The sequence below is a fragment of the Phalacrocorax aristotelis genome, chromosome 4, assembly GCF_949628215.1.
Source record: "Phalacrocorax aristotelis chromosome 4, bGulAri2.1, whole genome shotgun sequence".
NCBI classification, from domain to species: Eukaryota; Metazoa; Chordata; class Aves; order Suliformes; family Phalacrocoracidae; genus Phalacrocorax; species Phalacrocorax aristotelis.
This window is the reverse complement of record NC_134279.1, coordinates 23688446-23701811: the sequence shown is the minus strand read 5'-3', so window position 1 is coordinate 23701811 and position 13366 is coordinate 23688446. Positions and strand designations below refer to the sequence as shown.

At 44.4% G+C, this 13366-nt stretch overlaps 1 protein-coding gene across 13 annotated transcripts in view; it reads left to right on the top strand.

Moving 5' to 3' along the window:
- Positions 1-13366, top strand: part of EPHA5 (EPH receptor A5) — a 195777-nt gene that overhangs the window by 164919 nt on the left and 17492 nt on the right. For all 13 annotated transcript variants that reach the window (XM_075090578.1, XM_075090590.1, XM_075090588.1 and 10 more), the window contains 6 exons: positions 2607-2674; positions 4115-4240; positions 5261-5446; positions 9869-9930; positions 10745-10954; positions 12781-12930. In XM_075090578.1, the coding sequence (XP_074946679.1) occupies positions 2607-2674; positions 4115-4240; positions 5261-5446; positions 9869-9930; positions 10745-10954; positions 12781-12930 (802 nt within the window). The remainder of the gene's footprint in view (positions 1-2606; positions 2675-4114; positions 4241-5260; positions 5447-9868; positions 9931-10744; positions 10955-12780; positions 12931-13366) is intronic.

Sequence of the window (13366 nt, the reverse complement as noted above, 5' to 3'; positions counted from 1 at the left end):
CAGCCAGAGCCAACTGGTTTGCATTGGCCCTTTGAGTGTGTCCCTGGACAGTAAAACATGGACCACTGTGCATCAGGGTGTGCTTAGATCACTGGACACAAGCAATGACATGTGCCCAATTTCTCTCTTCCCCCTCTTTATGGTCAAAGAATCAGGAGATGCAGATAGTAAAAAGGATACTGTTAGAAAAGCTTATTTGTAGGTGAAGTACTCCAAACCTGAGGAAGAGATGAGGGCATTTGCTCTAAAAGGTCAACAGAAGAAATCTTGTATATGTGCATTTGGCAGAAAGTTGAATTGAAACATTCGTGTATTTTTAAGAGAAAAAATTGAGTTATACACCTCAATCCAGAGAATTACTTCTGCAGAAAACTGATGGAACTTTTGGCAACTTACAGCAGAAAAAATTGGGGTTGCCAGAAGTGGGAATTTGTACTGATACTCATATCTCTAGTTTATATACTTAAAGGGAGGGGCAGTATGATGAAGAAGGAGAAGAATCCATTTTCGCCCAAGGATTGTGAACACCAAAACGTGCTTTGAAATAACCCTTACTCCCAGGGTCTCCGCATACTCCTAGTGCTTAGTTTTTGAGTTAATTAGGCAGGACCCCATCTCGGGAAATGATACTGCTGCTGCTAGAGCAAGGTGGCGTGCACCGACACGTGGATAACTGAGTTATGTCTCCAGGCACCTCATTGCCGCTCTCGTGGGGTTTGCATTTGGAGTGTGATGGTCTCAGCTTGGTTGCTGCTGCTGAAATCACGCCCTGCATGGATAGCTTGGCTGTTTATGAAGTGCGACCTGTTCATTGGCCCTGTCGTCTCCCTGCCTTGGACTGCCTGTCAGCCTCCCACCTTGTCTTCTGCACCTTGTCTCGATCCTTTCCCCTGTGCTTGCACAAACTTTGCAATCTGTTTTTTCCTCCTCTCCCCTTGGCACAGGTCTCCCCTTCTCCCCTAGGTAAGCTTGCGCCTGCTCCCCTTCCCCAGAGTAACCTCGGGAGCTCATGTTGCTTTTCCCATCCTCGACCCTCTGGTGTCCAGCTCTGCTGGGGCCAGCTCAGTGGCGGTGCGTACGTCCTGTCATATTGGGGCTTTTGTCTGAAATCATGATCGTTTCACAAATCTGGTGCCAAAATCCTATAGTCAAAAGGCTGCTTGGCCCCTTGCAACCAGGCAGGCAGCAGTTCCCTGTAATAGGACTTCATGCTGAGGGCACGTTTCGTGCAGATGCCTATTACTGCCTCCTCCTAATTGCAGTTTTGTTTCTGCTAATCGTATGCTCCTCCTTGCTGCGAGTGATGCTGGAGTGCTCACATCTCCCTGTCTCAAAAATCATGGGCAATAAAAGAGAAGACTCCCAAGTTTCTCAGCTTTAAGTGGCTCCTTGGTAACCTGAGGCTTTCTTTGAGGTGTGCCAGCTAGCGATCACACTGTGCGCTGGCTGGCTTGCAGGTGTCCATTGCCGGCTTTTCACTCTGTCAGGCAGTGTCCCTCTGTCTCACGTCTATGCAGTTTGCTTTAATGATGAACCAGTTCCTGTATCCAGTTATCATACCAGGTCCTTGGGGCTGCTGGCATATATACGTGCATCATGCATACCTCATCCCATTTTTTTGAATGTATATATATGTGTGTATGTAGCAGTTCTCTTTGCCTGTGCAGTTACCCTGTAGCTAAGTGGCTGTCTAAGTGAAGCAGGTCTCAGAAATGCCACCAAAGCACTCAGTTAATGCTAATGCAATAACATTGCCTAGAGAACCAGCGAGAAGGGTGGGGGACGAGTCAGGGAAGACCAGCCAAAGACTAATAAGAGGATGCCCTGGGGGACACGTGACTCCCATATGGATGTGGTTGTACCCCCATGGTGAGATTCAGCAGCATCCTTACACTGCGTGGTGCTAATGTGGGAGCAAGGTAGGTCAGGAAGTGACTCTGCACCTTCTTCCATCTTTATGGCTGCTGGGCGGAGGGGATTGCATGAATGGTAGCTCCCCTGGGTAAAGACAGGAGATGTGCAAGAAACCCCATCAGAGCCAGGAGAGCCCTTGAAGGCAGCGAGACAACAGGTTTTGAGGGTTTTAACCCATCATTTTGCATGTGTATAAGGTGTTAATGTCTATGCAAGGCTATTTTCTAAAGTATGAAAATTTAAAGCTCTGCACAAATGCCCAGTGGATGAAGGGGAGCATGCAATACATACAACATGGTGCCTGCAAAAGCTCTGCAGTCCAAGAGATCTCGCTTCTGCAATTCTAACGTTTCATCCCATTCCCCTTCCATCGTCCTTCCTGTTCTTGCTTTTTTTAAAAATTCTTCTTAATAATAGCTAAATTACATGTATGGTAGAGTAGAGTTTTTCAGAAGCATCTGTGGGATTTGGAAGCACAAGTCCAATTGAAAATCAGTGGGCCTTGGGCCCTGAATCCCGTTAGGGAAATCGCAAGTAGTTTGATGAGCTAAAACTGGGACAGCAGCAATACAGCCACTAGAGAGGTTGGATTCATCACTGCTCTGGGTTTTTATGTTTTGTGAGATTTGAAGTAAAGAGTAGGGTTCTGCCATACCAGAGACAAAAACGCTCTTCTGTTGGTTTTTTTCCAGGCGATGTGGCTACAGCAAGGCTAAACAAGATCCAGAAGAAGAAAAGATGCATTTTCATAACGGCCACAGTGAGTAAAGATCGAACACGTATATATGTGGTTTTGGCTCTCTGTGGTAATGAGAAATACAAGTGACAGGGTTGTTTTGTGTTGTTGTTTTTTTTTTTTTTAATTGGTTTTGCTGGTAATATGGAGAAGAATTCAGTTTGTTCTGTTATTCAGTAAGTCCCCACCTGCCCCTGCTCTAAGCCCCACGCAGAATGGAGCGTTTGAACGGTCCTTATATGTGCCCAGCTATTCACACCTGTACGTTTGGAGCAGACCTCTTTAGTGAGCCATTTTTTTCTGTTCCTCTCTCTTTGCTGTGTGACCCAAGGTGCTACTAATTTTGCCTGGCCGGCACGTAACAACCCTACATTTTTGTGCTCTGGACACATCAGTCTGGAATACCTGTTTGAAACCCTTGCTCCACCCCAGCCAGCAGAGAGGACCAGTCCCACAGCTACTCTTTGCCTTGGATGCCTCTGCAGAGGCCTGAGGAAAAACACCTACTTCTTGCTCCTAGGAAGCTTTCAGAAATGCTGTGTTAATGCCCCTACATGCAAAAAACCTCTGCAGTGATGCTAGAACATACACCTCATGGTTACTCTCAGGCCTTCTGAACGTCCAAAGCCAGTGTTTGAAAAGCCTTTCTTTGTCAAGTGCTGTGGGATGTGGGGTGCGTAACAGCAAGGTGCCTTTTGGGGTGGAAAAGGCAAATGCATCTTGAGTGATAGTCAAATTTCCATTAGTGCTATGTAATGAAGGCAGCAGGAAGCAAATCAATTAAGAGCCACAGTGTAACGTAACTGTCGTCTTAGACTGATGAGCAGTTCTTCATGTGAGTAGCCTTAATGATTGTCAAAACAAACTTATAGTATGGATAATGAAAATACTTCTCCCCCTCTCAAGTCCTGGAGAAAAAGCCTTCTATTGATTTTATTTATACTGGTACAACCCACAGGCTTTGTACTGCAAATGTTGTGTTCATTTACATCTCAGTAACTCCATCTGAAATAATGTGGCCAATTGATTAACTAATATGTGACCAGCAGGACATAATTTATTGCAGATCTCTGTCAGCCCCCATCCATCCAACTTGCTTTGCAAGTTGCTTCCTTAACATGTTTCTTTTTGTACTTTTCCTCCTGGCGTACTCTTTCCAGATCCAGAAAAGGATCCTTTTGCACCACACCTCACACCAGCCCATTACACGGCACCAAGAGGGATTTTTCGCTGCGTATTGTTCCAGCTGAGCACTACTGTGTGCTTTTCTAAATAAGATGAAGTTGCACGTATGACACACATAAACTAAATGTCATTTTCCAAGTATGCTATTCATTTTCCCCATAGAAATAGGTTGCCCTGCTGCAATGTTTTCCAGCAAAGCAGAGTGCAAGGGTCAGGAGTGGGTATTGCCCATCATCTGTCACGCCATTTGCTGGTAACGCTCTTAATTTGTGTTTGCAGTTAAGTTGCCTGGAGTAAGGACCTACATTGACCCCCACACCTATGAGGACCCTAATCAAGCTGTCCATGAGTTTGCTAAGGAAATTGAAGCTTCATGCATAACCATCGAAAGAGTCATTGGAGCTGGTATGGAAATGCATTTCATGACCCTTCGCAGCATGGAGGGTTGGCTTTCTTAAGAGATCTGGGAAGGTCCATGAAATATTTGTGCTGTTAGGTATCCTGCAAGTGTCGGGGAGCGTGTTCCAGCTGAAGTCTGGGACAAATCTGTGGTTTCAAAATTCAGGGACTGAACTGGAAATGGCAGAAAATGGTCACGTTTGGACCAAGTTGAGTTATTCCGATGAATGCTAAGAAAAATGAGTCATTTAATTTTTAGGTTCTTTTCACGATTTTAACCTTTTTCTCCTCCCCTGTTAAGGTCAGTCTCAAATCAAAAATTAAGAATTAAATCATTTGGGAGAAATAAAAGCACAAACCAAACTCCAAAGCTTTTAATCCTTGGTTAAAAGAAGAAACTCCCATTTTCTTTCCAATTAAGCTGTTTGTTTGCACTTACGTCCAACTTTAGGAATATTTTTCTATCCTCTGAAATTGAGTTTTTGGAGGTAATTTACTGTTCACCAGAGAAAAAGAAAAGATATCCATTTGGCTTACTTTTTTAGAAAGGTGGTCATAAAATCAGAAAGGGTTTATAGTCTATAAAAATATATGTTGCTGTGAAGGGCTAACAGCATTCCATCTATTTAACTTACCAAAGGAAGGTTAAGAAGCAAGTGGCTTGTGTTTTACAGCTATCTACACAGGGCGATGATATAGGACATGACAGGAGTCTTTCATCTAGTAGACAAAAACATGAAATGAGGAAAAAGCCCAATGGAATATAAAGCATAGCTCTTTAAATATAGGAAAATACATTTTTCTTCCCAGTTTTCTTGTGCTTATGAATTGCGTGGCTCATGGTACACCAGGTATTTGAGGTGGTGAACTCTGTGATGTTCAGCTTTCCACATCCATGAGTGTGGGACAGCCATGCATGCTTTTGATCAGCTATCTATGGGGGCTGGGCTGCATGCTGGAGACAGACGTGCACCGTGCATTCCTTTGACGTGCTGTGATACTGTTCTTTCTGATTTTTCTCTGAAGGTGAATTTGGGGAAGTCTGCAGTGGGCGACTGAAGCTGCAGGGAAAGCGTGAGTTTCCGGTGGCTATCAAAACCCTGAAGGTGGGCTACACAGAGAAACAGAGACGAGATTTCTTGGGAGAAGCAAGCATCATGGGGCAGTTTGACCACCCCAACATCATCCACCTGGAAGGCGTCGTCACAAAAAGTAGGTACAAGTTGCTGTGGACTGCTGTCCTTGAACTCTGGCTGATGGGAGAGTCGGTTGGGGGGGAGGGCTTGGGTAACTCATTTTGACTGCGCCGTTCACAATTTCTCAAAAAAACAGTGAACTCCCCTTGCTTGAAATGTCACAATTTGTAGGTCAGCTAGGATCAGGTTCCCCGACATTGTAAAGGGGGTTTGTGCCTGAAGGATTTTGTTGTTCTTCCAGCTAGAATGGATAGATAATGGCTAAAACGATAAAAACCATTAACTCCCTCTGCAAACTTTGTCTCACCTAGGCATAAAATGCATGGGCTAAGAGAAAAAACCCCTTCAAAGGCCCCAAATTAAATGAGACAGAAATAGGGGATGAAACCCCAGGCCGGCCTCAGGCAGTGGGTGGGCAATGGCGACGGCAGTAAGCCTGGGATGTCTGAATGCCGGTGGGGTGCGCTGCCTGACTTCTGCCTTGCAAGTAGTTCAGCAGCACCTACCGCCTGCAAAATGCAAGAGCGTTTTGAATGCAGCGACGCTGAGGCACCACTAAGTTTTTAGAGCAGGCCCACTTCTTATTCCTGCCTTTGTTTGTTTACTTTTGAAACCACATGAGCCCCAGGGTGAACAAAGATAGTCAAGCAGTGGGAAGCAATTTACCTGGCAGGGAAACAGGGAGGATTTTGCTACCGAGAGTCTGGAAAAAAAAAGAAAAAAACCCAAAGCCTGCAACCCCTGATGATTTCCAACCATCACATTTTGACAAACCACTGAAGCAAAGCCCACAGGAGGGTAGTGCTGAGCCTTGTGATCACTCACGTGGGATGTGAGCAAGGACAGAAGTTAGCTGAAGTTTTGCTTTCCAGAAGCGAGGGAGAAGAACAGCAGCGTAGATGAAGATGACAGGACTGTGTAAAACCACGATTAAGGAAAGCTCCTGACGGGATCTGCTAGTGATGCCGGTGGTAATAGTTGACCCTGGTGCTGGCATGTAGGTTCTGAGAGTGGATGAGTGCTTGGAGAAAATGTGAAATGACTGGCAAAACGTCCCAGCACAAGAGTTACTGAGGTCTGACTGCTCAGTTAGCAAAATAACCTCCCATAACCTTCCCAGCCTGGTTCTTCTCCACATTACTATATGCACTAAAGACCAGGGCAGAGGAAGGGACAGCACATCTGAATGTGCCCAGCCCAAGCCTCTCTGGCTGTTGATGCTGTGTTGAGCTGATGGGAAAGGTGCAGAGGTGTTGTTACTCTTCCATTTTAAAGCCTTGAAGGGTGTACATTATTTTAATCAAGGATTTTTTTGTTGACAGCAACTACTCCTTTATTTTAAGATATATTTTAAGTGTTCTGGGAAGTTTTTGCTAGCTGAAGAAGCACCAGCTTCGCAGGTGTGAATGGCTGTCTCCCTTCTTGCCTTCATGACTGGTAACGTCAGATCTTAGCTACCCCTTCAAATGTCGGCGTTTGGGGCTGTGTGGCTGCTGTTAGTACCCTTTGTCATTCATCAGAGAGCATCTCCAAAATTAGCTCTCTTTCAGAGCTGCAGCAGAGAAGGTACAGACACTCTAGCTGTTTGTCCTGTTCATATCCTTATAACCTACTCAAAATTAATGTTGTTTTGCAATCAGCAGCCTTTTCTTGCATTTTTCCATGAAATTGTGTTTGCTAAAACTTTTATGAAAAGGAAAAAATAACCAAGATAAGTTTCTCCCCAAAACTGAATAAATATCAAAATCTCTCAGGGTCACCTTGTGTAGCCCTTAATATATAAAAGCTCCAATTTCTAGCCCTGCAGAGATGTGGGATGTTGGGCAGGAAGCAAGTGACAATTATACATCCATAAAAGCTGCTGCTGACAAGGGCTTGAGTCTTTCTGGCTGCCACGGCCTCAGGGGATGGGTGGGAATCCCACTTTTAGAGAGGATGTGCCTCCCTAGTGAGCTGCCATTTATATAAAGTGGCTGTCTGCTCCAAAGGCCGTGGAAACACTGGAAACTTTGCTTCTAAATTGGGCTTGGAGCAACTAGAGTTAGGATGCAGGGGGGTGCCTGCACCCTGCTCTCCTCATTAGCTTAGTAAATGCTTGTTTACTGCACTCAAAATTTTTTCCATCGGGCATCTGGAGCATCTTCCCAGCTTTTTTCTTTTCTTTTAAATGGACCAAAACAACCTTTATGAATCCCAAACTATGCTGCTATCTCAAGGTATTGTTTAACTTCTTTTTCCCTTTAGTGTTTTAGTCATTGGCCTCTCATGGAACCAGATCTTTAGGGTAAAATGTCTTTGCTGCATCATGATTTACTTTGGAAGTAAATTAAGTTAAATTGAAATAGGCCATTTTTAATTCTGAATGAGAATATCCGCACAGGGGCTTAATACCATTTAACTAATCTAGTTCTAATGCACACCTTAGTTAATTTGGATTAATCGTCTTCATTGTCCCTGTGCAGACAAGCCTTTAGCTATTTCTGTTTTACAAAGGTAATGATGGTGCTGTTTTCATTCGCATTCAGTTTGGTTGCGCTGACGGTGTGCACGTGCCGTTATTACATTGATGTGAATGACATCTATACACATTTTATGGCCCCGTAACGCCAGAGGGAGGGAGCCCTGCTGACACAGAGAGTCAGCCCAGCGCTTCAGAAGGCCCGATGTTTACTTTTCATTTACATTGTTGAAAGTTACTCTATTTGTGCCTGTATTTCCATGCTCTGGTTATGGGGCTAATTTATTCCACGATTACTGTCAACCTGCAGCAGTCAGATAATGAAACGTAAGTACCAGAAATCTTATTTTCTTCTGTCTGATGCCAACCAAAGGCAGAAGTCTGAAGGAGGTCCCCCATGGTGGTGGCGTAACAAAACGCCAGTCTCTCTGCAACGCTGCCTTGAAGTGTCAGAGATAAAGGGGTCCATGCTACAGTCAGGGGTTTAGTGTTTAAAAACAAAACATTTAAAAAAAAATTTACATGTACCTGGGATTTTCCTTCCCTGTGTAGCCACTGACGTGTTTGCCAACCTATAGCAATGTCACCTGAGATCTCTCCTCTCTCCTGCAAAAAGCCCATGTTATGCGTAGACAGATGGCTGTCGTCCTTGAAGATGGGGCCCGTTATTTTGTTTGGGTCTCAGTGATATTTTTCATGGCCCTGAGATGCATTTCTCATACCAAAAGTAATGCTTTTGGCAAGCTTTGAGCTCAGGGTGTAGCTGTGATACTAACTTAAAAGACTTGAAGTGGTGCAGGTCCCTCACACTGCAAAGGTAGTATCTGCACAACAATGAGTGTTTTGATTGACAAGTTTACAATTACCTTTATTGTGTAGATAATTAAGCAGTAAATTAGGCAAATAGTTAAAGTAAGGGGAAAGTGGGAAGATTAAGATCAATCTAAATGGTAGAACATGTGCCGATTTTTAGGAGCATTTACCTTCATGTGCATGTTACGGCACGCAACAGCTCTCGTTGATCATTTCTATGAAAGACATTTATAATGCACTTTACAAATAATTGACAGCTCCTCTTTTGTCTGTGCTTCATGCTAGCTAATGGAAATTGATTTAAATAAAAAATGATTTACATGTTCTTATAAGATTTCATTGAGTTTACGAGAGCTGGAGCACACCACATTAATTATTGCTATGCCATTGTGGCAAGCTAGCGAGAAATTAGATATAAAAACTGAGCAAAAACTATATATAATTACCATTAAAATGAGTTGGGCATGAAAATTAATCAAAGGGATTTGGAAAAACATTATTATTCCTGTCAACAATAGCAGACCAGGTCTTTTGCTAAGAACTTTCATTTTGATTTCCACTCGCACTCATTCCTTACTTAGCTCACTTTTGTTCTGCAGCATAAATATTCCTTTTCTTACTTCCAGACGTGTTTACACAGGTAGGCACATGGGATTACTTGAATTACGAGGGATGTAATCCCATCCTTTCCTGGTCCTGGTTTTGGTGGCTACCAAGCTCAGATAGATACTTCACATCATCCTGGTTGCTCCTGTTGGGCTCCCGTTGTTACTTCAGGGTGTTGAAGCTATAGGGAAGAGTCCAAAGAGGTCACTGTGTGCAATTTGGCCTCTGCAAGCTTTCAGCTTGTTCTCAGACATGAGGAGAAGGCTGTGCATAGTTTGCCTGGGTTCAGCTTGCAGCCTCTTCCTCTAATCTAATTTAAACACTCTAGGGCTTGGTACCCCACCCATAATACGGGATTACTTTTTTGCCTCCTCCTTGATTCCTCTATTTCTACATATATTCTGGCAAAAACTATAGTCGTCCTGCCTGGACAGCAGTGTCTTAGTGTAGATTTACTGTTACATGGCTGTATATTCACATTCAGATGCATTATGAAAAGACTTTATTATTGTTCATGCTTTTTAAATAAACTACTAACAAACTCGTTCACCTTTTTTCCAGGCAAACCAGTAATGATAGTGACCGAATACATGGAGAACGGTTCTCTGGATACATTTTTAAAGGTAATGCTTAGGTCCTTTTTCCAGGAGGACCCTGGTTAAAATGTGGGTTCTTCGCAGATGGTTAATATCAATGAAAATGTTTGCTGGGTGCTGGTCCAGCTGTTGATGCTGTCTGGAGGCAGGAGTAGCTCAGTTGTCTGTTTGATCTATATTTATACAGCATCATGAAGAACCTGGTTCATGCATTGATACAAACAGATAAGAATAAATTGGAGGATATTGTATTTATTTTAGAAAGCAGTCTGCTGCATGGAAATGATTAACTTATCCTGCAAAATTTGTTTCAAGAGCACATCCACACTGCATTATGGCAAACCCCAGACTTGTCAGAGTATTTCCATGAAACATAAGAGCTAGAGAAGGGAGGTTAGAGGAAGTGATTAGAAATGCAGTGTGGCAACATAGGGAAGAGCCCCAACCCCCAAATATTCACACGTGGACCATTACAGGTAGGATTTCCATGCAACTTGGTGCCATTCAGTTGGCTGACTCAGAGACAGCCCACCCCAGTGCCTTTATACACATAACTACATGTGTTCACTTGCAGCCACAGTCTCTTTATCAGTCACCAGTGGAAACAGTTCGTTCCTTCATCTCCAGTTAAAAGAACTACATTTCCCTAGCTATGTCTCTGGAGATCCTAATCCAAACAGTGAAACTTTGAAAAGCTTTGTGGTCAGACCATGAGAGTAATGAATTATTAATTTCACGGTTTTTCTTCCCTGGAGACTTGCTTTTGCATTTCTATTCACACACACGCAATGCTGAGGGTGCAGAGACTATCAACTGATCAAATGTCTCCTTCCTTTTGCAGAAGAACGATGGGCAGTTCACGGTCATTCAGCTGGTTGGGATGCTGCGAGGCATTGCATCAGGAATGAAGTACCTGTCTGACATGGGTTACGTACACAGAGATCTGGCTGCCAGGAATATCCTAATCAACAGCAACTTAGTCTGCAAGGTGTCAGACTTTGGCCTCTCCAGAGTCCTAGAAGATGACCCTGAAGCAGCATACACAACCAGGGTGAGTTATGAGGATACCGAACTGATTGAGCTCAAGAAAAATGCATTCCCTGCCACATTTTGGTGTTCAGGCTCTCTAGCAAAGAGGTTTCTATAAATCCAGAGCCTCAAAACTGTGCACAGGGGTTTGGCCAGGTGTTACCAGTTACTTGTTATCAAGTTAATTTTGCAAATTCATGTGACTTTGTAGTGGGAATGGCCAAATAAGGCAGAACTTAACTAATAACTATTAAGTTTATGTTGGGCACCTGGGTCAAATAGCAAACTTTGCAAAGGTGCCGTGCTGCCAGCTCTATTCTGTCCTCTTTAGTGAATACCAAAGGAAGGAAAGAGCAAGAGCAAGTGCTTTGCTTAGGCACCCATGCAGAGATGTAAGCCATGGTCTTCTGGACAATTTGACCCTTTTAGAACATTGGTAAGCATGTAATGCCCATTGCAAATGACACACGTTGCCCTCAACATTACCCTGTAATTTCCCCCAACCTGAGAAGGAGCTGCTCCAGCCTGAGTGCTCTGCCCCTTTCCATCTTTGATCCATCCTTTCAGGGCATCAGGCCACAAGCCCCGGCACTGCAGGAGGGGATGGACAGGACCCATCCTCCACAGCACAGGCTTGGGGAGAGCCTCCAATATTCATGGCAGTGATTGGCACACCTGGACATGTCCTATTATCATGTTTTCCCAAGGGTATTGTTTTACTGGTGGTGGGAGCTGTCTGGGTCACGTTCCCACTTCCCGCGGAGATCTGGGAAAGGCCTTTCAGCTCTTGGCAGTCACGGCCCCACGACGGGGCTCGGTGCGTGGCTGGACTGGAGCCTCTCTGCAGGCTGGAGGGCTCTCAGCCAGCCCTGCTGTGGCTGCAGTGTGCTGCCATGTGCTAATTGGCACTGCTGAGAATCTGGCCCCTCAATTAGGGCATGTGCTGATAAGCCTGTGAATAAATAATTATTGGAAGAAGGGACTTTTTGAAATTTGCTTTGAAAATGTGTTCCAAATTCTACCTTTTTCTAATAACAAACACTGTTAGGGGCATTCAGGGAGACCTTCCAATATTTAGCTCAACACTGAGACGAAGGGACTTCACAGTAAAATGTATTTTGATATAAATCAAGAGAGACAACTCTTTAAACCCAGTGAGAAAAGTATTCCTTAATCCGAACTCCCTCTTCCCTCCCCTCTTCCTTTTCAGAGCTGGTCTGAAGCTTGGCTTCTACAATGGTAGAAAGGGGAAAGGGAAACAGCAAAGCACATTTGACAGCTGTGGCATCATTTTCAGTCCCACAGCAGAGGCCAAGCAGGCTGGGCAGGCTGGTCTTTGCACACACAGATTTCTGTGCCCGCTACGCTGATCTCTCTGCAGGATAGGGACCGCATTTAAAAAAAAAAAAAAAGAAAGAAAAAAGGGGCATTACTTCCGCAGCAATTTGCATGAAGCCCTCGATAGATCAAAGTCTTCCTCAGCTTCAGAGCTGTCTGTTCCTCCCCCGCTTGCTCTCAGAAACGGAGGAACTGTATTCCCCTACCAACCCGTGCAACATAATTGAGATGTTGATCCTATACATGTCCCAGCATTCAAACAGCATTCAAACAACAAACCTTCAGGACAGCCAATTAGTAGGCAGTCTACAAATGCTTATGGGCTGAGATAATGTGGAAAGGGGCCCCATGCTGTCAAACAGATTTACTTTAAAATTCGATGTCTCTTTCCAGAGAGAAAATAATATCCCTCGGTGCTCTAAGAAGTGCTGTTTCGTCCTCTTTTGCATGTTCTCTGCCCTCCTCTGCAATCTGGTTTTGGTTTTTTTTTTCCTGTTCTTTTCCTTCCAGGGAGGGAAGATCCCCATCCGATGGACAGCACCCGAAGCAATCGCCTTCCGCAAATTCACATCGGCCAGCGACGTTTGGAGCTACGGCATTGTAATGTGGGAGGTGATGTCCTACGGCGAGAGACCTTACTGGGAAATGACAAACCAAGATGTAAGTAAGCACGTGTGAGAGCTGCCACGTGATGGGACTTTGAGGGCTCGGCATTCATTCTGCTATCAGAGAGGCAGAACGGGGACAAGACGAGGAGAGCCGCTGTAAAAATAGCTTTGCTTCCCCATGCCAGGCAAAAATGATCCTCCTACTTGATGCTCTTTTTTTGTAGCAGCAGCCCAGAACAGGCTGTGCACAGAGGGAAATGTATCTGCACAGAGGCAAGCTTGCTTCCCCCAGCAGACCACTGGAGCTTCACTAACGCTGTTAGAGCTGGAGCCTGTCCCTCCTCTGCTTAATGACAAAGGTCTGCCAGGAGATAGATGCTGATAAACTGGCAGCATTTCAATTGTGTTTTCGAGCCCTTGCTGCCACATAAAGCAGAAACTCAAGAGTCATGGTAAGGGCTTTGTTTCCCTGCACAACAGCTGGGTGA